The sequence below is a fragment of the Salmo salar genome, chromosome 15, assembly GCF_965601325.2.
Source record: "Salmo salar chromosome 15, fSalSal1, whole genome shotgun sequence".
NCBI classification, from domain to species: Eukaryota; Metazoa; Chordata; class Actinopteri; order Salmoniformes; family Salmonidae; genus Salmo; species Salmo salar.
The window spans coordinates 4731888-4758107 of record NC_138305.1 but is presented as its reverse complement, the minus strand read 5'-3'; the positions used below and the strand labels follow the sequence as shown (position 1 = coordinate 4758107).

General features: G+C 43.2%; 1 protein-coding gene across 2 annotated transcripts; it reads left to right on the top strand.

Moving 5' to 3' along the window:
- Positions 1–1548: 1548 nt before the first annotated feature.
- Positions 1549–22060, top strand: ccdc125 (coiled-coil domain containing 125). 2 transcript variants are annotated; one of them, XM_082961564.1, is made up of 13 exons: positions 1549–1690; positions 2403–2540; positions 2842–3035; positions 6997–7052; positions 7262–7348; positions 7445–7522; positions 8186–8271; positions 8384–8466; positions 8681–8802; positions 14185–14289; positions 18386–18536; positions 19865–19977; positions 21174–22060. In XM_082961564.1, the coding sequence occupies exons 2-13, from the start codon at positions 2404–2406 to the stop codon at positions 21582–21584; spliced, it is 1623 nt and encodes a 540-aa protein (XP_082817690.1). In that variant the 5' UTR covers positions 1549–1690; position 2403; the 3' UTR covers positions 21585–22060. The 2 variants fall into 2 exon arrangements, with proteins under 2 accessions (XP_082817690.1, XP_013998879.3); XM_014143404.3 differs by having other exon boundaries at positions 6994–7052.
- The last annotated feature ends 4160 nt before the right edge of the window (positions 22061–26220 follow it).

Here is a 26220-nt window from a genome sequence, read left to right as displayed (position 1 = left end):
GTGGTATCTTTACTTTACTATTTATATTTTTTGACTACTTTTACATTTACTTCACTACATTCCTAAATAAAATGATGCACCTTTTACTCCAGACATTTTCATTGACACCCAAAAGTACTTGTTACATTTTTAATGATTAGCAGGACAGGAAAATGTCCCAATTCACGCACTAATCAAGGTAACATCCCTGGCGATCCTTAATGCCTCTGATCTGATGGACTCACAAAAACACAAATGCTTTGTTTGTAAATTATGTCTGAGTGTTGGAGTGTGCCCCTGGCTATCTGTAAATTAAAAATATTTGCCTAATATAAGGAATTTGAAACGATTTATACTTTTACTTTTGATACTTAAGTATATTTAAGCAATTACATTTACTTTTGATACGGGTATGTTGGGTATGGGTATGTTTAAAACCAAATACTTTTGGACTTTTACTCAAGTAATATTTTACTGGGTGACTCACTTTTACTTGAGTCATTTTGTACTAAAGTATCTTTACTTTTACTCTAGTATGAATTTTGGGTACTTTTTCCACCACTGGTGGTTTTACTTAATTCTCCGTACTGGCCAATGATTATAACAGTGATGTTGATCCAACCATTAATTCCTACATTGTTGTGCCCCTGGCCTGAGAGGATGGAAGTTAAATATGTAGCTAGATGTAGTAGGCTAATGTTAACTAGCTACAGTAACATTGTCAATGAATGAAAGTTAGGCTAGCGAGCAAGGATTTTAGCCAGGTAGCCTGGCACAACCAAAAGCGGGCACTGTATGACAGAGTGATAGACCGTTTCGTCAACACACAAGAGAGTAGGATGGCATTGGTGTTTCTCTACAAGTAGGATGAGTCAACTTGCACCAACGCGCACACACACACACACACACACAGAAATCAGAACCACGGACAGCCGGTCATATTTAGCTTATGTTGATTGAACTAAACTGTTTTTGGTATCTTTTAGTTGTCACTGTATTAGACTAAGCAGAGGTGATTTGATGATGTTGAAATATTGAAGTTGAAATGGTGCTGGAATAGTGGAGGCAGCTCCTGTTTTTTATTTACGACTTGCTGTAACTCTCTGTGGTTCTATAGTTGTTTAGTGGTCCGAAAATGTCGGAAACATTAACTTGCTTGACCATACTGTAGGTCATGTAACTGTTACTGTACATGCAAAATGCTTTGTGGACTTCACTGGACAGAGGTTGCTATTCGGTTTTGTGATAAAACAAATGTGTGGTTGAATTTATTCTGCCACTGTGTCTTCTTATTGTCTCGGCCTTTAGGTCTATATATCACTATCGCAAGGCTTATTAATTAAGAGGTTATAGAGCAAACAACACAATTATCACAACACATATGTTGTAATATGGCTTTTTTGGGGGGGGGGGCTCCAGTGATTTTACCTACGCACCGCTACTGCAAATTAAGAAACATATCCTATGTTATCTACTATATCGAAATGTTGAAATACTTTCTAGAAATTTCGACTTAGTATCTCAACATTTTGACTTCCTGGCAACCTGGTGTAGAGCGCTGCGCGCGTTGTAAAGTACAACTGCACCGTTTTTATCGTTGAGGTGCACGTTCACGCTGATGGTGGTGCCACGTTGGTCGGACAGTTGTGTCGGTTGAAATCGATACGAACAAACCCGTATCACCTTGATACAGTCGTCGGGGTGTAAGGAGGTAGGCCTATTTCAAGTTCTTGCGGTAATTTTGTCTGATTTGTGAACGGGAACATACCGCTTCTAGTTTCCTGAAACGTTCCGGTAGGCTGCCTCACCTGTTCCAATGGAAAACAGGTGTGTTCAACGTCAGCGGAATAACTGTCATTTCGACGTTCCCGTAGCTCTACTCTAAAAAAAACTATTTCGACGAAAGGTTAGAGTAGCCTTAGACAATGTGAAGAGTTAGATACTACTAGTCTATTGTATTTGTTGCTGTGTCACCTCCACGAGGGGAAAAACGTTACCTGCCTGATCACACATTTGGTGTGGGAGGGTCATAGTCATAGTTTTTGTAATTTATTCAACACAAATATCCTTTAACTGGCATCTGCTTGTCTTTAAAAAAACAAAAACGTTTTTATTTAACCTTTATTTAACTAGGCAAGTCAGTTAAGAACAAATTCTTATTTACAATGACAGCCTACAGTGCTCATGACATTTCACAGAGTACCCACACACATTATTACAGTGTGGGTTGCTGTGGAGACAGACTACACTGTACCTAGATCAGATCCTGGTGACGGACAGCTGTCTGTCTGTCTGTCTGTCTGTCTGTCTGTCTGTCTGTCTGTCTGTCTGTCTGTCTGTCTGTCTGTCTGTCTGTCACTCTAACGTGTGTGTCTGTCTGTTTCTGTCTGTCACTCTAACGTGTGTCTGTGTGATGTCATCAGGATGCAGGGCGGCAACAGAGAACCAGCCGCAGGGCCCGACGCTTCCCAGTCCGAGGGCGGCCCCAGCCCCAGTGAAGATGACATGGCAGAGGGGGACCTGGGGGACGGGATGGGCAACAGATCAGACTCCACTATCAGGTGAAAGGAGAGATCTCTTATCCTCTTGCGTGAATAAATTAAATGGGTATGTGGATCTAGCCAACAGTTGATCACATCAAAAATGAACAAATGAAATGAACAAATTAATGTGAAATGCCACTTTAGATAAAATAGTTTGCTAAATGGCATATATTAACTGAAGACCTGCACCCACTTGAATATAAGTTGCAGTTGAACCATTGTTTTAATTCTATTGTTCTTATTCAAACCACATGTCTCAGTAGACCACACATTGCCATACGTTACGGCTTAATTGCGCCCTCCTTCCTCCTACTACCAGAAAGAAGCTCCAGAGCCGGAGCGGCAGCAGGGGGCATGCTGAGGAGCTGTTGCCCAGGACGGGGCTCCTGAAAAGGGGCAGCGAGGGAGGGGAGGCAGCCTTCATCTGGACGTCCTGCAGTGGGCTGTACACAGTGTTCAGACAGGAGCTGGAGGTGGAGCAGGCGTCACCGCAATGGAGGGTCAGGGGGACAGGTAAGCACGGTTTGAGTTATATATTCATTATTGTGGGTACCCACACTGATATGAATTGTTATGGTGGGACTAGTCCCACTGTAGTTGGAACCCTATAGGTAAGGGTGTTTACATCACCTATCGCATGGTGTCTGGCTAAACAGGCTTCTTACACAAGTGATTTACATCTATACACTCTTGTTGTGTAGTCATGCACAACTGTCAAAGGCATGTCTGAAGAAAACTGTTGTTCGAAACTTATTGTATTGTTCAAAACGTGTTTCTCCTTCTGCAGTTTTGAGGCCTGCGCTACTATAGTTCCTCATAGTCACGGTGGAGGAACATTCTAGATCCGTAACTGGCTGCGCACCGATTCTCCACCCTTTTTCCCAAACTGTGCACTTGCACACTGGTTATCATGGGATATAGCAATGGTGGAAATTCCCTCTAGCCAATGATTACACTAATCCAATGCTTTTAGATCCATGACTGGAAATGTGCAAGGACTCACATTAGGAGAAGGATGTAGAATCTTTCTCCAATAGGTTTAACTTCTGAAGTCACATGACCATTCTAATGACCATGCTGTAGTGAACAGTAACTCTGTAATAATGACCATGCTGTAGTCAGCAGTAACTCTGTAATGGATAATGACCATGCTGTAGTGAACAGTAACTCTGTAATGGATAATGACCATGCTGTAGTGAACAGTAACTCTGTAATGGATAATGACCATGCTGTAGTGAACAGAAACTCTGTAATAATGACCATGCTGTAGTGAACAGTAACTCTGTAATGGATAATGACCATGCTGTAGTCAACAGTAACTCTGTAATGGATAATGACCATGCTGTAGTCAACAGTAACTCTGTAATAATGACCATGCTGTAGTCAGCAGTAACTCTGTAATGGATAATGACCATGCTGTAGTGAACAGTAACTCTGTAATGGATAATGACCATGCTGTAGTGAACAGTAACTCTGTAATGGATAATGACCATGCTGTAGTGAACAGAAACTCTGTAATAATGACCATGCTGTAGTCAACAGTAACTCTGTAATAATGACCATGCTGTAGTCAACAGTAACTCTGTAAGGGATAATGACCATGCTGTAGTCAGCAGTAACTCTGTAATGGATAATGACCATGCTGTAGTGAACAGTAACTCTGTAATGGATAATGACCATGCTGTAGTCAACAGTAACTCTGTAATGGATAATGACCATGCTGTAGTCAACAGTAACTCTGTAATGGATAATGACCATGCTGTAGTCAACAGTAACTCTGTAATGGATAATGACCATGCTGTAGTCAACAGTAACTCTGTAATGGATAATGACCATGCTGTAGTCAACAGTAACTCTGTAATGGATAATGACCATGCTGTAGTCAACAGTAACTCTGTAATGGATAATGACCATGCTGTAGTCAGCAGTAACTCTGTAATGGATAATGACCATGCTGTAGTCAACAGTAACTCTGTAATGGATAATGACCATGCTGTAGTGAACAGTAACTCTGTAATGGATAATGACCATGCTGTAGTCAACAGTAACTCTGTAATGGATAATGACCATGCTGTAGTGAACAGTAACTCTGTAATGGATAATGACCATGCTGTAGTCAGCAGTAACTCCGTAATGGATAATGACCATGCTGTAGTCAACAGTAACTCTGTAATGAATAATGATTTGTGCTAAGTGCCTTCTCAGAAGGGCTGAAGGTAAACACAATGAAAGGCTGTTCTATGGCCTCAGGGAGTCCAGTACATGGAGGTTAATCAGTGTGTGCTGGGTCGTATTCATTAGGCACCAAACGTGTTAAAATGGTTGCGTCCCAATGATCTCTCCTTCCTCCTGAAGTGTGCACTCTTTCTCTACTCTGCACAAATTTGTGAAAGCATTGGATTGGTGTAGGCATGGGCCTGAAGGGTAGTGAACAAGTGCACACTTCAGGAAAAGTGAGATATTATTGGGACAGAACTAATGTTTTCTATTTGGTTCCCTAATGAACACGACCCTTCTGGTGTGAGCCCTGTGGCTGAATCAATAATGACACCCTATTCCCTATGTAGTGCACTACTATAGACCAGGGCCCATTGGGTGTAGTGCACTACTATAGACCAGGGCCCATTGGGTGTAGTGTACTACTTTTGACCAGGGTCCATTGGGTGTAGTGCACTACTTTTGACCAGGACCCATAGGGTCTTATATAGGGGATAGGGTACTATTTGGGACAGAACCTGTTCTGCCTGTTCCTGTGATGAACTGTCTCTCTCTCTCTGTGCTCTGTCTGTGTTTACCATCTCTGTTTGATTTTGGTGGGAGAGAGAGGTGACGACAGAAGACCAGGACAACCATCTGTCACCTTCCCTCACTGAGAGCCAGTTACAGTGAGAGACAGAATAACAACAAAAAAATCCAGAAAAACGCATGTCAAAAATGTTATAAATTGATTTGCATTTTAATGAGGGAAATAAGTATTTGACCCCTCTGCAAAACATGACTTAGTACTTGGTGGCAAAACCTTTGTTGGCAATCACAGAGGTCAGACATTTCTTGTAGTTGGCCACCAGGTTTGCACACACCTCAGGAGGGATTTTGTCCACTTTGCAGATCTTCTCCAAGTCATTAAGGTTTCGAGGCTGACTTTTGGCAACTCGAACCTTCAGTTCCCTCCACAGATTTTCTATGGGATTAAGGTCTGGAGACTGGCTAGGCCACTCCAGGACCTTAATGTGCTTCTTCTTGAGCCACTCCTTTGTTGCCTTGGCCGTGTGTTTTGGGTCATTGTCATGCTGGAATACCCATCCACGACCCATTTTCAATGCCTTGGCTGAGGGAAGGAGGTTCTCACCCAAGATTTGATGGTACATGGCCCCGTCCATTGTCCCTTTGATGTGGTGAAGTTGTCCGTCCCCTTAGCAGAAAAACACCCCCAAAGGCATAATGTTTCCACCTCCATGTTTGACAGTGGGGATGGTGTTCTTGGGGTCATAGGCAGCATTCCTCCTCTTCCAAACACGGCGAGTTGAGTTGATGCCAAAGAGCTCCATTTTGGTCTCATCTGACCACACTTTCACCCAGTTGTCCTCTGAATCATTCAGATGTTCATTGGCAAACTTCAGACGGGCATGTATATGTGCTTTCTTGAGCAGGGGGACCTTGCGGGCGCTTCAGGATTTCAGTTCTTCACGGTGTAGTGTGTTACCAATTGTTTTCTTGGTGACTATGGTCCCAGCTGCCTTGAGATCATTGACAAGATCCTCCCGTGTAGTTCTGGGCTGATTCCTCACCGTTCTCATGATCATTGCAACTCCACGAGGTGAGATCTTGCATGGAGCCCCAGGCCGAAGGAGATTGACAGTTCTTTTGTGTTTCTTCCATTTGCGAATAATCGCACCAACTGTTGTCACCTTCTCACCAAGCTGCTTGGCGATGGTCTTGTAGCCCATTCCAGCCTTGTGTAGGTCTACAATCTTGTCCCTGACATCCTTGGAGAGCTCTTTGGTCTTGGCCATGGTGGAGAGTTTGGAATCTGATTGATAGCTTCTGTGGACAGGTGTCTTTTATACAGGTAACAAGCTGAGATTAGGAGCACTCCCTTTAAGAGTGTGCTCCTAATCTCAGCTCGTTACCTGTATAAAAGACACCTGCGAGACAGAAATCTTTCTGATTGAGAGGGGGTCAAATACTTAAATCCCTCATTAAAATGCAAATAATTTAAACATTTTTGACATGCCTTTTTCTGGATTTTTTTGTTGTTATTCTGTCTCTCACTGTTCAAATAAACCTACCATTAAAATTATAGACTGATCATTTCTTTGTCAGTGGGAAAACATACAAGATCAGCAGGGGCTCAAATATTTTTTTTCTCTCACTGTAGACAGTCTATTAGTGTCTAATACACACACACTCCTGACTCAGTTTTCTCTGACTGTGATTCGTATAGTACATGAAGTGTTTCCCTCTGCTCTAGAAGCCGTGAGCGATCTGTCCACTGAGGAGCTGAGAGAGAGGCTACAGGAAGTGACCGAGGTGAGGACAGGAAGAAGGATGACATTTGATATGTGGTTTGCCATGGTGCAGCTGATTATTACCCTTAATTAAGAAATGTTATGTGCAGCAGAAAAAAACAATCAATATTAAAATCACAGACATTAAAACACACACACACCACATTTAGAGGGTTGTTTGTGGGACTTTCTTTGCCATCATTGGTGAATGTTGGTGGCCTGTTCTAACAGGAGGCAGAGCTACTGCGCTGTGAGTTGGAGGTCACCAGTCGTCACCTGGAGGGAAAACACGAAGCACTGAAGATCCTACAGGGACAGGTAAACACAGACACACACACACACTCACTAACTCTCTTCTCTCTCAACACTCCCTTTTCATTTGTTTAAAATACACTTCCCCTCTTTTTCTTCCAGAGTATTCTAGACAGGGCAACCTCTCACACTAAGATTCTACTCCAGAAGAGTGAGGAGAGAACCAAGGCTCTGGAAAAGGTGAATGTTGTTTGTTTCTGGCTTGTTATGTTAAAAGGTCACAGGAAGGTAGTTCAAATAAAGGATTGGTTTGTTTACTTTCACATACTATAAGAATCAGTCACCTAGCTAATGAATTTCAGACTCTGGCTTATGTGGCTTCCACTAGAATTTACCTGGTATTTACTAGTGCAGTGTTTCTCAACTCCAGTCCTCCAGTACTCCCAACAGTACACATTTTTATTGTAGCCCGGACTAGAACACCTGATTCAACATGTCAACTGGGGTTGGGCTGTTGGGGGTACTGGAGGACCGGAGTTGGGCTGTTGGGGGTACAGGAGGACTGGAGTTGGGCTGTTGGGGGTACTGGAGGACTGGAGTTGGGCTGTTGGGGGTACTGGAGGACCGGAGTTGGACTGTTGGGAGGACTGAAGTTGGGCTGTTGGGGGTACTGGAGGACTGGAGTTGGGCTGTTGGGGGTACTGGAGGACCGGAGTTGGGCTTTTGGGAGTACTGGAGGACTGGAGTTGAGAAACACTGCAGTAAATGATGTGGTAACAATGGGAGCTTTCTGGTACTTTCAAATAATTCTGCTTGTTTTAATACATCCTAAATATGCAGTATTTTCTAGGTTATTACAGTGTACTTACAGTTTGAACATGTATTTAATGAACTCTGTCACAGGAAGTGAATGGCCTGCAGTGGGAGATCACTTATAACCAGATGCACTTCAAGAACTTTGAGCAGTCCTGGGAGCAGAAATATGTCAGGTGAGGTCATGGTTTTCATTCAAGGCAGGTTTTTTTCCGTTTTTGATTGGTTGGTGTGCGCTTATGTGTAGGGTTTGCAGATTTTGATTGGTCAGTGTGTATGTGTGGGCAGAGTTTGCAGTGAGAAAAAGGCCCTGAGTGACAGCCTGGGAGACAGGGTGAGGGAGGTACAGGAGCTGAGGACAGAGAACACTGGTAGGTACCTAGTCCTTCTGCTTAATCAACAATTATACTTTTGAGTCGCTGTCTTGCAATGTAATTGAGAAAGAGTGTATGTGCTTCTCTCTCTTTCTTTGTGCGTGTGTGTGTGTGTGTGTGTGTGTGTGTGTGTGTGTGTGTGTGTGTGTGTGTGTGTGTGTGTGTGTGTGTGTGTGTGTGTGTGTGTGTGTGTGTGTGTGTGCACGTGTAGCTGTGAGTCAGCAGTGTCTGGAACTCCTAGCCATGCTGAATGTCCGGGAACAGAGAGCCTTCCAGGGGACCAAGCCTTCATGCACCCAGGGGAGAGAGGAGGACCAGGGGACTGTGCTGGAGGTGAGTGACAGAGAGCGAGAGACAGAAAGGGCAGGAGGAACCAGAGAGAGAGACAGAGATTGAAGGAACAGAAGGAGAGAGAGAGGCAGGAGGATAAAGAGAGAGAGGGAACAGGAGGAGAGAGAGAGGGGGTAGGAGGACACACAGAGAGAGAGACAGAGGGAACAGGAAGAGAGTGAGAGAAATACCACAGTGTGCCATCACAGCAGCAAGAATTGTGACCTGTTGCCACAAGAAAAGGGCAACCAGTGAAGAACAAACACCATTGTAAATACAACCCATTTATGTTTATTTATTTTCCCTTTTGTACTTTAACCATTTGCACATCGTTACAACACTGTATATATACACATAATATGACATTCGTAATGTCTTTATTCTTTTGGAACTTCTGTGAGTGTAATGTTTACTGTTCATTTTTATTGTTTATTTCCCTTTTGTATTTTATCTACCTCACTTGCTTTGGCAATGTTAACATATGTTTCCCATCCCAATAAAGCCCCTTAAATTGAATTTAATTGAGAGAGAGAGAGAGAGAGAGAGAGAGAGAACAGGAGGAAAGAGAGAGAACAGGAGGAAAGAGAGAGAGAGAGGGAACAGGAGGAAAGAGAGAGAGAGGGAACAGGAGGAAAGAGAGAGAGAGAGGGAACAGGAGGAAAGAGAGAGAGAGAGAGACAGGGAACGGGAGGAGAGAGAGAAAGGGCAAGATGAACCAAAGAGACCGAGACAGAGGGAACAGGAGGAGAGAGAGACGGAGACAAAGGGAACATGAGGACAGGAGGAACCAGAGAGAGACAGAGGGAACAGGAGGAGAGAGAGACGGAGACAAAGGGAACATGAGGAGAGAGAGACGGAGACAGAGGGAACAGGAGGAGAGAGAGACGGAGACAAAGGGAACATGAGGACAGGAGGAACCAGAGAGAGACAGAGGGAACAGGAGGAGAGAGAGACGGAGACAGAGGGAACAGGAGGAGAGAGAGACGGAGACAGAGGGAACAGGAGGAGAGAGAGACGGAGACAAAGGGAACATGAGGACAGGAGGAACCAGAGAGAGACAGAGGGAACAGGAGGAGAGAGAGACGGAGACAAAGGGAACATGAGGACAGGAGGAACCAGAGAGAGACAGAGGGAACAGGAGGAGAGAGAGACGGAGACAGAGGGAACAGGAGGAGAGAGAGACGGAGACAGAGGGAACAGGAGGAGAGAGAGACGGAGAGAGAGAGAACAGGAGGAAAGAGAGAGAGAGAGAGAACAGGAGGAAAGAGAGAGAGAGAACAGGAGGAAAGAGAGAGAGAGAACAGGAGGAAGGAGAGAGAGAGAACAGGAGGAAGGAGAGAGAGAGAACAGGAGGAAAGAGAGAGAGAGAGAACAGGAGGAAAGAGAGAGAGAGAGAACAGGAGGAAAGAGAGAGAGAGAGAACAGGAGGAAAGAGAGAGAGAGAACAGGAGGAAAGCGAGAGAGAACAGGAGGAAAGAGAGAGAGAGAGAGAACAGGAGGAAAGAAAGAGAGAGAGAGAACAGGAGGAAAGAGAGAGAGAGAGAGAGAGAGAGAGAGAACAGGAGGAAAGAGAGAGAGAGAACAGGAGGAGAGAGAGAACAGGAGGAAAGAGAGAGAGAGAGAGAGAGAGAGAGAACAGGAGGAGAGAGAGAGAGAGAGAGAGAACAGGAGGAAAGAGAGAGAGAGAGAGAACAGGAGGAAAGAGAGAGAGAGAGAGAACAGGAGGAAAGAGAGAGAGAGAGAGAACAGGAGGAGAGAGAGAGAGAGAGAGAGAACAAGAGGAAAGAAAGAGAGAGAGAGAACAGGAGGAAAGAGAGAGAGAGAGAGAGAACAGGAGGAAAGAGAGAGAGAGAACAGGAGGAGAGAGAGAACAGGAGGAAAGAGAGAGAGAGAGAGAGAGAGAACAGGAGGAGAGAGAGAGAGAGAGAACAGGAGGAAAGAGAGAGAGAGAGAGAGAACAGGAGGAAAGAGAGAGGGAGAGAGAGAGAGAGGGAACAGGAGGAGAGAGAGAGAGAGAGAGGGAACAGGAGGGGAGAGAGAGAGAGAACAGGAGGAAAGAGAGAGGGAGAGAGAGAGGGAACAGGAGGAAAGAGAGAGAGAGAGGGAGACATAGGGAACAGGAGGAAAGAGAGAGAGAGAGGGAACAGGAGGAAAGAGAGAGAGAGAGGGAACAGGAGGAAAGAGAGAGAGACAGAGGGAACAGGAGGAAAGAGAGAGAGAGAGGGAACAGGAGGAAAGAGAGAGAGACAGAGGGAACAGGAGGAGAGAGAGACGGAGACAAAGGGAACAGGAGGAGAGAGAGACGGAGACAGAGGGAACAGGAGGAGAGAGAGACGGAGACAGAGGGAACAGGAGGAGAGAGAGACGGAGAGAGAGAGAACAGGAGGAAAGAGAGAGAGAGAGAGAACAGGAGGAAAGAGAGAGAGAGAACAGGAGGAAAGAGAGAGAGAGAACAGGAGGAAGGAGAGAGAGAGAACAGGAGGAAAGAGAGAGAGAGAGAGAGAACAGGAGGAAAGAGAGAGAGAGAGAACAGGAGGAAAGAGAGAGAGAGAACAGGAGGAAAGCGAGAGAGAACAGGAGGAAAGAGAGAGAGAGAACAGGAGGAAAGAGAGAGAGAACAGGAGGAAAGAGAGAGAGAGAGAACAGGAGGAAAGAGAGAGAGAGAGAGAGAGACAGGAGGAAAGAAAGAGAGAGAGAGAACAGGAGGAAAGAGAGAGAGAGAGAGAGAGAGAGAGAGACAGGAGGAAAGAGAGAGAGAGAACAGGAGGAGAGAGAGAACAGGAGGAAAGAGAGAGAGAGAGAGAGAGAGAGAGAACAGGAGGAGAGAGAGAGAGAGAGAGAGAGAGAACAGGAGGAAAGAGAGAGAGAGAGAGAACAGGAGGAAAGAGAGAGAGAGAGAGAACAGGAGGAGAGAGAGAGAGAGAGAGAGAACAAGAGGAAAGAAAGAGAGAGAGACGCAGACAGAGGGAACAAGAGGAGAGAGAGACGGAGACAGAGGGAACAAGAGGAGAGAGAGACGCAGACAGAGGGAACAAGAGGAGAGAGAGACGGAGAGAGAGGGAACAGGAGGAGAGAGAGAGAGGGAACCGGAGGAGAGAGAGAGAGACGGAGGGAACAGGGAGAGAGGGAACAGGAGGAGAGAGAGAGAGGGCAGGAGGTTCCAGAGAGAGATTACATAATGTATTATGTTATATGATTACATAATGTATTATGTTATATGATTACATAATGTATTATGTTATATGATTACATCATGTATTATGTTATATGATTACATCATGTATTATGTTATATGATTACAACATGTATTATGTTATATGATTACATAATGTATTATGTTATATGATTACATCATGTATTATGTTATAGTTTTGGAATTCAATTCAAAGGGGTTTTATTTGCATGGGTAACAAATGTTTACATTGCCAAAGGAAGTTGTAATTTTATGTCTGTGTCTTAGCTGGCTTCTACACTGAACAAAAATATAAACGCAACATACAACAATTTCAACGATTTTACTGAGTTACAGTTCATATAAGGAAATCAGTATATTGAAATAAATAAATAAATTAGGTCCTATTCTATGGATTTCACATGACTGGGGATACCGATATGCATCTGTTGGTCACAGATATCTTAAAAAGAAAAGTAGGGTCTCAGACCAGAGAACCAGTCAGTATCTGGTGTGACCACCATTTGCCTCATGCAGAGCCACATCTCCTTCACATAGAGTTGATCAGGCTGTTGATTGTGGCCTGTAGAATGTTGTCCCACTCTTCTTCAATGGCTGGATATCGGTGGGAACTGGAACACGCTGTCGTACACGTCGATCCAGAATATGCAAAACACGCTCAATGGGTGACATGTCTGGTGAGTATGCAGGCCATGGAAGAACTGGGACATTTTCCAGCTTCCAGGAATTGTGTACAGATCCATGCGACATGGGGCTGTGAATTATCATGCTGGAACATGAGGTGATGGCGGCAGATGAATGGCACGACAATGGGCCTCAGTATCGCATCATGGTATTTCTCTGCATTCAAATTGCCATCAATAAAATGCAGTTGTGTTCATTGCCCGTAGTTTATGCCTGCCCATACCATAACCCCACCATGGGGCACTCTGTTCACAACGTTGATAATCAGCAAACCACTCGCCCACACGACGCCATAACCACCTGCCATCTGCCAGGTACAGTTGAAACCGGGATTCATCCATGAAGAGCACACTTCTCCAGCATGCCAGTAGCCATCAAAGGTGAGCATTTGCCCACTGAAGTCGGTTACGACGCCGAACTACAGTCAGGTCAAGACCCTGGTGAGGACGACGAGCACGCAGATGAGCTTCCCTGAGACGGTTTCTGACAATTTGCCCCAAAATGATTTGGTTGTGCAAACACACAGTTTCATCAGCTGTCCGGGTGGCTGGTCTCAGATGAAGAAGTTGGATGTGGAGGTCCTGGGCTGGCGTGGTTACATGTGGTCTGTGGTTGTGAGGCCTTTTGGACGTACTGCCAAATTCTCTAAAACAACGTTGGAGGTGGCTTATGGTAGAGAAATGAACATTCAATTATCTGGCAACAGCTCTGGTGGACATTGCTGCAGTCAGCATGCCAATTGCACGCTCCCTCAAAACTTGAGACATCTGTGGAGTTGTGTTGTGTGTCAAAACTGCACAAGGTGCACCTGTGTAATGATCATGCAGTTAAATCATCTTCTTGATATGCCACACCTGTCAGGTGGATGGATTATCTTGGCAAAGAAGAAATGCTCATTAACAGGGACGTAAACAAATTTGTGCACAACATTTGAGAGAATTAAGCTTTTTGTGCGTATGGAACATGTCTAGTATCTTTTATTTCAGCTCATGAAACACGGGACCAAAACTTTACATGTTGTGTTCATATTTTTTGTTCAGTATAATTCTCTGTCTGTGTTGTGGTTGGCTGTGTTCTAATTCTCTGTCTGTGTTGTAGATGGCTGTGTTCTAATTCTCTGTCTGTGTTGTAGATGGCTGTGTTCTAATTCTCTGTCTGTGTTGTAGATGGCTGTGTTCTAATTCTCTGTCTGTGTTGTAGATGGCTGTGTTCTAATTCTCTGTCTGTGTTGTAGATGGCTGTGTTCTAATTCTCTGTCTGTGTTGTAGATGGCTGTGTTCTAATTCTCTGTCTGTGTTGTAGATGGCTGTGTTCTAATTCTCTGTCTGTGTTGTAGATGGCTGTGTTCTAATTCTCTGTCTGTGTTGTAGTTGGCTGTGTTCTAATTCGCTGTCTGTGTTGTAGATGGCTGTGTTCTAATTCTCTGTCTGTGTTGTAGATGGCTGTGTTCTAATTCTCTGTCTGTGTTGTAGTTGGCTGTGTTCTAATTCGCTGTCTGTACCCTGTAGCTGGCTGTGTTGGGTGCGTGCCAGTGTCCCAATGTAAGGGAGGCCTGCCCGTGTGCCAGGAGTGCTGCTGCCAGCCGAAAACAGGTTCTCCAGCTCAGACAAGAGGTAGGGTACCCACCTTAACCACTAAGACAAGAGGTAGGGTACCCACCTTAACCTCACTAAGACAAGAGGTAGGGTACCCACCTTAACCTCACTAAGACAAGAGGTAGCGTACCCACCTTAACCACTAAGACAAGAGGTAGGGTACCCACCTTAACCTCACTAAGACAAGAGGTAGGGTACCCACCTTAACCTCACTAAGACAAGAGGTAGGGTACCCACCTTAACCACTAAGACAAGAGGTAGGGTACCCACCTTAACCACTAAGACAAGAGGTAGGGTACCCACCTTAACCACTAAGACAAGAGGTAGGGTACCCACCTTAACTACTAATACATTGTTCACCTGGTCCTGGCTGTGCAGGCTTTTATTCCAAACCAGCACTAAAACACTGGATACAACTGATCAAGGTCTTGATGATTAGCTGAAATGTGTGTGCGGGCATGCGTGCCTATATGCCCAGTGGTGGAAAAAGTACTAAATTGTCATACTTGAGTAAAAGTAAAGATATCTTAATAGAAAATGACTAAAAGTCACTCAGTCAAATACTACTTGAGTTAAGGATACAAATTTCGTTCCATTTTGCTGCCGACTAAGTAACCCTCATTAACCGGTCAACAAACGGTTACATTTTCCCCAAACAGTAAAATGACGTGACCAACAGAAAATACTATCAGAGATCTGTATATAATAGCGAGATGCTTTTGTTTCCGCCCTAACAGTGGGAGTCGTCCCAAGGCAGGCGGCAGGTTACCAGCTTTATGCCCAAAATAAGCCTATAGAAACACATTGGACTTATTTTGGACAGATTTTGGCGAGAGTGCTTCGTCTATTCCTCTCTGATACTATGCGTGCATACAAGGACCGCTTGATGGAAACATGCAACAATAGCAAGCCTATCGTCTCCCAGTCAAAATGCTATAGCCTGTTAGTGAACATGCAACTCATGTAATGAAGCAGCTAATAATAAATCATTTACCATAATGCAATTCACAGGAAACACCGTTCTAAACTGCGCACCTGATGAGAGCAGTTCCGTATTTTTATTTTATTTGTAAAAAAAAAAAAAAATGTTTTAACCTTTATTTAACTAGGCAAATCAGTTAAGAACAAATTCTTATTTACAATGACGGCCTACCAAAAGGCAAAAGGCCTCCTGCGGGGACGGGGGCTGGGATTAAAAAATAAATAAAATATAAATATAGGACAAAACACACATCATGACAAGCGAGACACCACTACATAAAGAGAGATCTAAGACAACACAGCAATGGTAGCAACACAACATGACAACAACATGGTAGCAGCACAAAACATGATACAAACATTATTGGGCACAGACAACAGCACAAAGGGCAAGAAGGTAGGGACAACAATACATCACGTAAAGCAGCCACAACTGTTAGTAAGAGTGTCCATGATTGAGTCTTTGAATGAAGAGATGGAGATTAAACTGTCCATTTTGAGTGTTCGTTGCAACTCGTTCCAGTCGCTAGCTGCAGCGAACTGAAAAGATGAGCGATCTAGGGATGGGTTTTATAAATGGGTGGCAGGTAGCCTAGTGGTTAGAGCGTTGGACTAGTACCCCTGAACTACGGCCGGTAGCCTAGTGGTTAGCCTAGTGGGTTAGCCTAGTGGGGCGGTATGTAGCCTAGTGGTCAGAGCGTTGGGCCAGTAACCGAAAGGTTGCTAGATCAAATCCCTGAGCTGACAAGGTACAAATCTGTCGTTCTGCCCCTGAACAAGGCAGTTAACCCACTGTTTCTAGACCGTCATTGAAAATAAGAATTTGTTCTTAACTGATTTGCCTAGTTAAATAAAGGTTAAATAAAAAAATAAAATAAATAAGCATCAACCAGTGTGTCTTGCGACGGTATACAGAGATGACCAGTTTACAGAGGAGTATAGAGTGCAATGATGTGTCTTATAAGGAGCATTGGTGGCAAATCTGATGGCCGAATGGTAAAGAACATCTAGCCGCTCGAGAACAGGCTTACCTGCCGATCTATAAATGATGTCTCCGTAATCTAGCATGGGTAGGATGGTCATCTGAATCAGGGTTAGTTTGGCAGCTGGGGTGAAAGAGGAGCGATTACGATAGAGGAAACCAAGTCTAGATTTAATTGCAGCTTTGATATGTGCTGAGAGAAGGACAGTGTACTGTCTAGCCATACTCCCAGGTACGTGTATGAGGTGACTACCTCAAGTTCTAAACCCAGAGGTAGTAATCACACCTGTGGGGAGAGGGGCATTCTTCTTACCAAACCACATGACCTTTGTTTTGGAGGTGTTCAGAACAAGGTTAAGGGTAGAGAAAGCTTGTTGGACACTAAGGGGATCAAGCTGATTCTATACCATTTTACAGAGGCCAGTTCATGAAGGAAGGCTTGCTCATTAAAGTTTTTTGGCAGGTGTCTATGACAAATCAGGACAGGTCGTTTCACTGAGCAGCCATTACGAACACAGGCTGTAAAACAGTGATCACCAAGGTCATTACAGAAAACACCAGACTAATTATTTGTAAGGATAACATCAAGAAGAGTAGCTTTTTCTGGGTGTTTGGAGTCATACCTTGTGGAATTTGTAATAATCTGAGAAAGATTTAGGGAGTCCCATTGCTTTAGGACTTGGTCAGGTGGTTTAAGCATGTCCCAGCTTAGGTCACCTAGCAGGACAAATTCAGACTTAGTGTAAGGGGCCAGGAGAGAGTTTAGGGCAGGTAGGGTACAGGCCGGTGCTGATGGAGGATGATAGCACCCAGCAACAGTCAACAAAGAGCTATTTGAAAGTTTAATGTTTAAAACCAGCAAATTGTTTGAGGACAGACTTGGTGGAGACAACCGAGCACTGAAGGTGATCCTTGGTAAAGATTGTCACTCCCCCACCTTTGGAAGATCTGTCTTGCCAAAAAAAATGTTATAACCAGAAAGGTTAACATCAGTATTCAAAACACTCTTCCTTAACCACGTCTCAGTAATGACCAACACATCTGAATTGGAGCTGTGAACCCACACTTTCAATTGATCCAGTTTAGGTAATAAGGTTCTAGTGTTAACGTGCAGAAATGTGACAGAGATGAAAATCTCTGTTAGAAATTTTGAAGAAGGGGGAATCTAATAGCAACTACTATGATGGTTAGTTAATATGAAGAGGATTGTGCCTTTGGCTTCTGGACAACGACATAAAGTTGATATGAAAACCAATAGAACAGGAGAGAAATACTGGTTAATGGCATGAGGAAGTCTTTATAAAATAATTGCCTCCACGTTTCTATGGTCTGATTTTGGCTAGGCTACTTTGAAGCAAGGTAAGACATGCGGTCATTATTTGAAGTAAAGTAAAACGTTCAGGTTTAAAACAATTACACTGCCTCAAGCTCCCATTTTAAAGTGGTGGGTGAAGCACTGATAGTCAACCGTAGGAAAGCTATAGCCTAATGCATCCGAAAGGCGAATTGGAGGCGCGCTTTACGAGTTTTAGATTGAGAAATAAAATAGCTCCTTTCTAATCGTGGCCACCAAAGTCTTTAACACGCGATTGCATTAATACTTGTTATTTGTTGCGCAATGACTGAGTTTACAACAGCAGGTTTCACTCCAGTAGTTTACAGGCTTTTTGAGGAGCTACTCTCTCGCAGGTGGCAGGGTATTCCTCTCCTCTATCTTGGCTCTGTATGCTGTGCCCGTGTGATAAATAAAATGCATGACGACTAACGAAAATATACAAGCGCCAATTTAATTCCACACAATTATGCAAATTAACCTATAGACCGATAAGCATGACAGTCAAATGTATTTTCAGCAGCTAACCGTTAACATCCCTAACTTGAGTAAAAATATCTGGTTTTAAATGTACTTAAGTGCAGGGGTGGAAAAAGTACAAAATGTTCATACTTGGGTAAAAGTACAAAGTAAAAGTCAATGCTGTACATCAAAATCCTTATATTACGAAAACTGCACAATTGATTGTATTTATTTTTACGGACAGACACTCCAACACTCATCATCTACAAACATAGGGAAATGTATAGGACTAAAAAGTAAATACATTCTTTAGGAATGTAGTGAAGTAAAAGTAAAAGTTGTTTGTGTGTGTGTAGCTGGAGGGTCATGGCAGGAGGATGGAGGAGGCGTTGCTGATGGCGGACGCATTTCGGATCGCCTTCGAACAGCAGCTCAGGAGGCGCAGCGATCACTTCCTGCTTCTGGCCGAGACAGACAGGAACAAGTCCCGCCCACTAAGGCCAGAAGGTATACTGTATTGAAATATACTGTATTGTCCTCACTTCAACAAGACACAGAAACATGGAAGTTAATGTTCTGTAAGTTTGAGTGAATCACAGTGAATGATGTATATAAATATCTATATAATATTGATATACAGTGCATTCGGAAAGTATTCAGACCCCTTGACTTTTTCTACATTTTGTTATATTACAGCCTTATTCAATCTACACACAATACCTCAGAATGACAAAGCGAAAACAGGTTTTTAGAAATGTTTGCAAATTTATTAAAAGTAAAAACATTTTTTACCTTTTTTACATAATTATTCAGACGTTTTCTATGAGACTTGAAATTGAGATCAGGTGCATCCTGTTTCCATTGTTAATCCTTGAGATGTTTCTACAACTTGATTAGAATCCACCTGTTGTAAATTCAATTGATTGGACATTATTTGGAAAGGCACACACCTGTCTATACATTGAGGGAAATAAGTATTTGATCCCTTGCTGATTTTGTACGTTTGCCCACTGACAAAGAAATGATCAGTCTATAATTTTAATGGTAGGTTTATTTGAACAGTGAGAGACAGAATAACAACAAAAAAATCCAGAAAAACGCATGACAAAAATGTTATAAATTGATTTGCATTTTATTGAGGGAAATAAGCAGACTAGTCAGGATCGAGGGAAAGATGAACGGAGCAAAATACAGAGATCCTTGATGAAAACCTGCTCCAGAGTGCTCAGAACCTCAGACTGGAGTGAAGGTTCACCTTCCAACAGGACAACTACCCTACGCACACAGCCAAGACAATGCAGGAGTGGCTTCGGGACAGGTCTTTGAATGTCCTTGAGTGGCCCAGCCAGACCCCGGACTTGAACCCAATCGAACATCTCTGGAGAGACCTGAAAATAGTAGTGCAGCGACGCTCCCCATCCAACCTGACAGAGCTTGAGAGGATCTGCAGAGAAGAATGTGAGAAACTCCCAAAATACAGGTGTGCCAAGCTTGTAGAGTCATACCCAAGAAGACTCGAGGCTGTAATCGCTGAAAAAAGGTGCTTCAACAAAATACTGAGTAGATGGTCTGAATATTTATGTAAATGTGATATTTCCATTTTTGCTTTGTCATTATAAGGTATTGTGTGTAGATTGATGAGGACAAAAACAACAACAATGTAATCCATTTTAGAGGCTGTTACGTAGCAAAATGTGGAAAAGTCAAGGAAGGGGTCTGAATACTTTACGAAGGCACTGATACATCATTGTGTTTTTAAGACAACAGAAGTGAGGCTGTTTGTACAGTATGAATAAATGAATGAATGAATGACTGACTATATCTGTGTATTGCAGGCAAGGATAGGACAGCATCTCTCAGTGTGGCTCAGAGACTTAGAGGACTGCTGCCGTCCAACACAGAGATCACAGACGACCCCACAGAGACTCTGCACAAACTCCTCGACCTGGTCTGTACTGTAATACAGTATACTGTACACCCTAATACAGTATACTGTACCCACACCCTGCAGATCCTACTGTACCCACACCCTAATATAGTGCACTGTACCCACACCCTAATACAGTATACTGTACCCACACCCTAATACAGTATACTGTACTGTACCCACATCCTATTAGAGTATACTGTACCCACACCCTAATACAGTATACTGTTCTGTACCCACATCCTATTACAGTATACTGTACCCACACCCTAATAATACTTAGGGCCCTGAATATTTCCTGTACATGTGGATAAATACATTTGAATAGAGGTTTATATTCCTCGAAGTTCAAGTAATATTTCAAACGTTTCAAAATGTTATCTGGCTTTTCCTTCCTACCCACTCATCCCTCTCTCTCTCTCTTTCAATATTTCTCTCTCAATTCAATTCAATTTAAGGGCTTTATTGGCATGGGAAGCATGTTTACATTGCCAAAGCAAGTGAAGTGGATATTCAAACAAAAGTGAAATAAACAATAAAAATTAAACGGTAATCGTTACACTCACAGAAGTTCCGAAAGAATAGACATGTCATATTATGTTTATATACAGTGTTGTAACGATGTGCAAATAGCTAAAGTACAAAAGGGAAAATAAATAAATATAAATATGGGTTGTATTTACAATGGTGTTTGTTCTTCACTGGTTGCCCTTTTCATGTGGCAACAGGTCAAAAACCTTGCTGCTGTGATGGCACACTGTGGTATTACACCCAGTAGATATGGGAGTTTATCAAAATTGGGTTTGTTTTCAAATTCTTTGTGGGTCTGTGTAATCTGAGGGAAATATTGTCATAAATTTGCTTAGGAAGCTCAGTTTCCACCTCATTTTGTGGGCAGTGTGCACATAGCCTACAGCGGCCTTTCTCAGTAGCAAGGCTATGCTCACTGAATCTGTACATAGTCAAAGCTGTCCTTAAGTTTGGGTCAGTCACAGTGGTCAGGTATTCTTCCACTGTGTTCTCTATGTTTAGGGCCAAATATCATTCTAGTTTGCTCAGTTTTTTTGTTAATTCTTTCCAATGTGTCAAATAATTATCTTTTTGTTTTCTCTGTCTCCATCTCTCTCTCGCTCTCCATCTCTCTATCTCTCACTCCCCCTCTTTCTCTACTTCCTTCTTTGTTCTCCATCCCATCCTCCTTATCTCTCCCGGTGTAGCTAAGTGATAAGGAAGAAGCTCTAGCTCACCAGAGGAAGGTTAGCTTCATGCTAGCCCGCAACACAGAGGAACTAGAGAGACGGTTGAAGACAGACTATATGCTGCAGACACAGGTCACATCACCACCACACTGTTCTTCAGAGACAGACACATGCAAGTCCAACCATGCAGGCACAGGCATCTGCAGTTCCAACCATGTCCAGGAGAGGGCAGGAGTGGACCATTGTCATGGTGGGGCGTCATCCTCAGAATCAGACCCCACAGACCTCCAGCCCTCTGAGATCCAAGAGGCTGAGACTGAAGACACCGACCTCCAGATACAGGGCCTCTCTCTGGGGCAGTCACCCATGGAGAGAGGGGGAGTTGACGAGAGAGATGGAAGAGAGGACCATCTGGTCACCCTACTATGAATAGTTTGTCATCATAGAGTGATCCTACCTGGCCTTCTTACTGCGGTGCCGTGCTTGAAGTGGAATGAAATGTGTGCCAGCACTCATTTTGGGTGCCGATACTCATGATATTTAGGTGAAAGGTACTCATTATATATTAGGGGCAGTGTACTGTAAGAGGTGCCGGTACACTAGGACAAAATTCGAGGTGCCTGCACTCTGTACTGATGTGTACCAGCCCAAGTCAAGCACTGCCGCTGTGCATCTGACTGGTCTTGGAACAACTCTGGTCCTGAATAAGCCTGGTTTTACGTGAATATATCGGCCTCTGTGTAGCCGTTGTGATTACATTTTATATTAATAATTCCTAGCACATTAGAATTGATAGAAAGTGACTGAATGCTTTAAATTTTGCTAAACCTCTTGTTCTGAATATTTCCTGAGCTCTGATAAGATGTTTTAATGTATCCACATATAAAATGTTATGATGGTCAAAATATTGAAGTGGATTATGTTATGTTGCTGTGTGTAGAATTGTTCAATTGTTATTTTTTGTCATGCAAATGTAAGAAATGGATATGTGCCAATGTTGATGTCATTGATTACACAATTACACATAGGCTCTGCCTCCTTTCAAGCCATAGGGCACGTTTTGAGTTGTAAGGCGAAATCAACCGGCTGTAGACGAAAGTCGAGCAGTATCTGCGATAGCCGAAAGTCACAATTTACCCACAATGTATCACGGATTTCATGCTCTCAAATATGACCCTTGACCTCTCTGACTGCAGTCAACTAAATTAACTTTGAACTCATGATTTCTGTAAAGTTCATGCAGTCGACATGTAGGTGCAAGTCGGACAATTTTTATCCCCATAATGCAACACACTTTGAAAGCGACGTGACAAAATTGACCCGCTTAAACGAGCCCTATGACTTTTCAAGCTCATAAAAGCAGGAATCTTAGTTATCAAATCCCACAATCCAATGCGATCAAACACGGACAGCTGTGTGTAGGATGGGGAGATTTCCTAGATGTGAGAAGTGTGCAGGAGGGCATGAGACAAGGGATTGTGTAGTATCGGTGGGGAAAGATGTGTGTGTTAACTGTAGGGCTACCCATGGTGCTGGAGATCAGAGGTGTCTGGTGAGAGAAAAGCCAAATGTATGACCACAGAGACATATTTCCCACAGATCACACATACCCACAAAGAACTTGAAAACAAATCAAACACTGATAAACTCCCATATCTGTTAAGCAAAATACCGCAGTATGCAATCACAGCAGCAAAATATGTGGCCCGTTGCCATGAGAAAAAGGCAACAAGCGGAGCTCAAACAACATTATACAGTGCTTTCGGAAAGTATTCAGACCCTTTGACTTTTTCCACATTTTGTTATGTTACAGCCTTATTCTAAAATAGATTAAATCGTTTTTCCCCCTCATCAATCTACACACAATACCCCATAATGACAAAGCAAAAACAGGTTTTTAGACATTTTTGCTAATACATAAATAGAAAAAAAATGATTTTACATAAGTATTCAGACCCTTTACTCAGTACTTGGTTGAAGCACCTTTGGCAGTGATTACAGCCTCGAGTCTTCTTGGGTATGACGCAACAAGCTTGGCACACCTGTATTTGGGGAGTTTCTCCCATTCTCTGCAGATCCTCTCAAGGTCTGTCAGGTTAGATGGGGAGTGTTGCTGTGCAGCTGTTTTCAGGTCTCTCCAGAGATGTTCAATCGGGTTCAAGTCCGGGTTCTGGCTGGGCCACTCAAGGACATTCAGAGACTTGTCCCGAAGCCACTCCTGTGCTGTCTTACCTGTGTGCTTAAAGTCTTTGTCCTGGTGGAAGGTGAACCTTCACCCTGTCTGAGGTCCTGAGTGCTCTGGAGACGGTTTTCATCATCTCTCTGTACATTGCTCCTTTCATCTTTCCCTTGATCCTGACTAGTCTCGTAGTCCCTGCCGCTGAAAAACATCCCCACAGCATAATTCTGCCACCACCATGCTTCACCGTAGAGATTGTGCCAGGTTTCCTCCAGACGTGACACTTGGCTTTCAGGGCAAAGAGTTCAATCTTGGTCTTATCAGACCAGAGAATCTTGTTTCTCATGGTCTGAGAGTCCTTTAGGTGACTTTTGGCAAACTCCAAGTGGGCTGTCATGTGCCTTTTACTGAGGAGTGGTTTCCATCTGGCCACTCTACCATAAAGGCTTGATTGGTGGAGCTGCAGAGATGGTTGTCCTTCTGGAAGGTTCTCCCATCTCCACAGAAGAACTCTGGAGCTCTGTCAGAGTGACCATCAGGTTGTTGGTCACCTCCCTGACCAAGGCCCTTCTCCCCGATTGCTCAGTTTGGCTGGGTGGCCAGCTCTAGGAAGAGTCTTGGTGTTTCCAAACTTCTTCTATTTAAGAATGATGGAGGCCAGTGTTCAATGATGCAGACATATTTTGGTACCCTTCCCTCGATACAATTCTGTCTTGGAGCTCCACGGACAATTCCTTCGACCTCATGGATTGGTTTTTGCTCTGACATGCGCTGTCAACTGTGGGACCCTATATAGACAGGTGTGTGTCTTTCCAAATCATGTCCAATCAATTGAATTTACCACAGGTGGACTCCAATCAAGTTGTAGAAACATCTCAAGGATGATCAATGGAAAGAGTTTCAAGTCTCATAACAAACGGTCTGAATATTTATGTAAATAAGTTATTTCAGTTTTGTATTTTAATACATTTGCACCAAAAATATCTAAAATCCTGTTACGCTTTGTTATTATGGGGTATTGTGTGTAGATTGATGAGGAAAAAATGTAATTTAATTCATTTTAGAATAAGGCTGTAATGTAACAAAATGTGGAAAAAGGTAAGGGGTTTGAATACTGTCCGAATGAACTGTAAATACTGTGTGTGTGTGTGTGTGTGTGTGTGTGTGTGATATATATATATATATATATATATCACACACACTACCGTTCAAAAGTTTGGAGTCAGTTAGAAATGTCCTTGTTTTTGAAAGAAAAGCACATTTTTTGTCCATTTTTAAAATAACATCAAATTGATCAGAAATACAGTGTCGACATTGTTAATGTTGTAAATGACAATTTTAGCTGGAAACGGCAGATTTTTTAAATGGAATATCTACATAGGCGTACAGAGGCCCAACCATCACTCCTGTGTTCCAATGGCAAGTTGTGTTAGCTAATCCAAGTTGATCATTTTAAAAGGCTAATTGATCATTAGAAAACCCTTTTGCAATTATGTTAGCACAGCTGAAAACTTGTTCTGATTAAAGAAGCAATACAACTGGCCTTCTTTAGACTAGTTGAGTATCTGGAGCATCAGTATTTGTGGGTTCGATTACAGGCTCAAAATGGCCAGAAACAAAGAACTTTCTTCTGAAACTCGTCAGTCTATTCTTGTTCTGAGAAATGAAGGCTATTCCATGCAAGAAATTGCCAAGAAACTGAAGATCTCGTACAACGCTGTGTACTACTCCCTTCACAGAACAGCGCAAACTGGCTCTAACCAGAATAGAAAGAGGAGTGGGAGGCCCCGGTGCACAACTGAGCAAGATGACATGTACATTAGAGTGTCTAGTTTGAGAAACAGACGCCTCACAAGTCCTCAACTGGCAGCTTCATTAAATAGAACCTGCAAAACACCAATCTCAACGTCAACAGTGAAGAGGCGACTCCGGGATGCTGGCCTTCCTTGGCAGAGTTGCAAAGAAAAAGCCATATCTCAGACTGGCCAATAAAAAGAGAAGATTAAGATGGGCAAAAGAACAGACACTGGACTCTGCCTAGAAGGCCAGCATCCCAGAGTTGCCTCTTCACTGTTGACGTTGAGACTGGTGTTTTGCACACAACTGCATTTTATCAATGGCAATTTGAATGCACAGAGTTACCGTGACGAGATCCTGAGACCTATTGCCATTCATCCGCCAGCATCACCTCATCTTTCAGCATGATAATACACAGCCCCATGTCACAAGGATCTGTACACAATTCCTGGAAGCTGAAAATGTCCCAGTTCTTCCATGGCCTGCATGCTCACCAGACATGTCACTCATTGAGCATGTTTGGGATGCTCTGGATCGACGTGTACAACAGCGTGTTCCGGTTCCCACCAATATCCAGTAACTTTGAACAGCCATTGAAGAGTGGGACAACATTCCACAGGCCACAATCAACAGCCTGATCAATTCTATGTGAAGGAGATATGTCGCGGTGCATGAGGCAAATGGTGGTCACACCAGATACTGACTAGTTTTCTTATCCACGCCCCTATCTTTTTTTTTTTTTAAAGGTATCTGTCACCAACAGCTGCATATCTGTATTCCCAGTCATGTGAAATCCATAGATTAGGACCTAATGAATTGATTTCAATTGACTGATTTTCATTATATGAACTGTAACTCAGTAAAATCTTAGAAATTGTTGCGTGTTGCGTTTAAACTTTTGTTCAGTGTAAATCACAGAAAACAGATGTTGTAGTGGCAGCTGCAGATAATTAGATGGGTGTATGAGCAGTGCCTGACTTGGACTGAAATAGGTTTCTGGTACTCATTTTGTGTGCCGGTACTGTTTATATTTAGGTGCAGGAGCTCCACAATACTTTTGAGCTAATATTCTATAGGAGGAACAGGAGC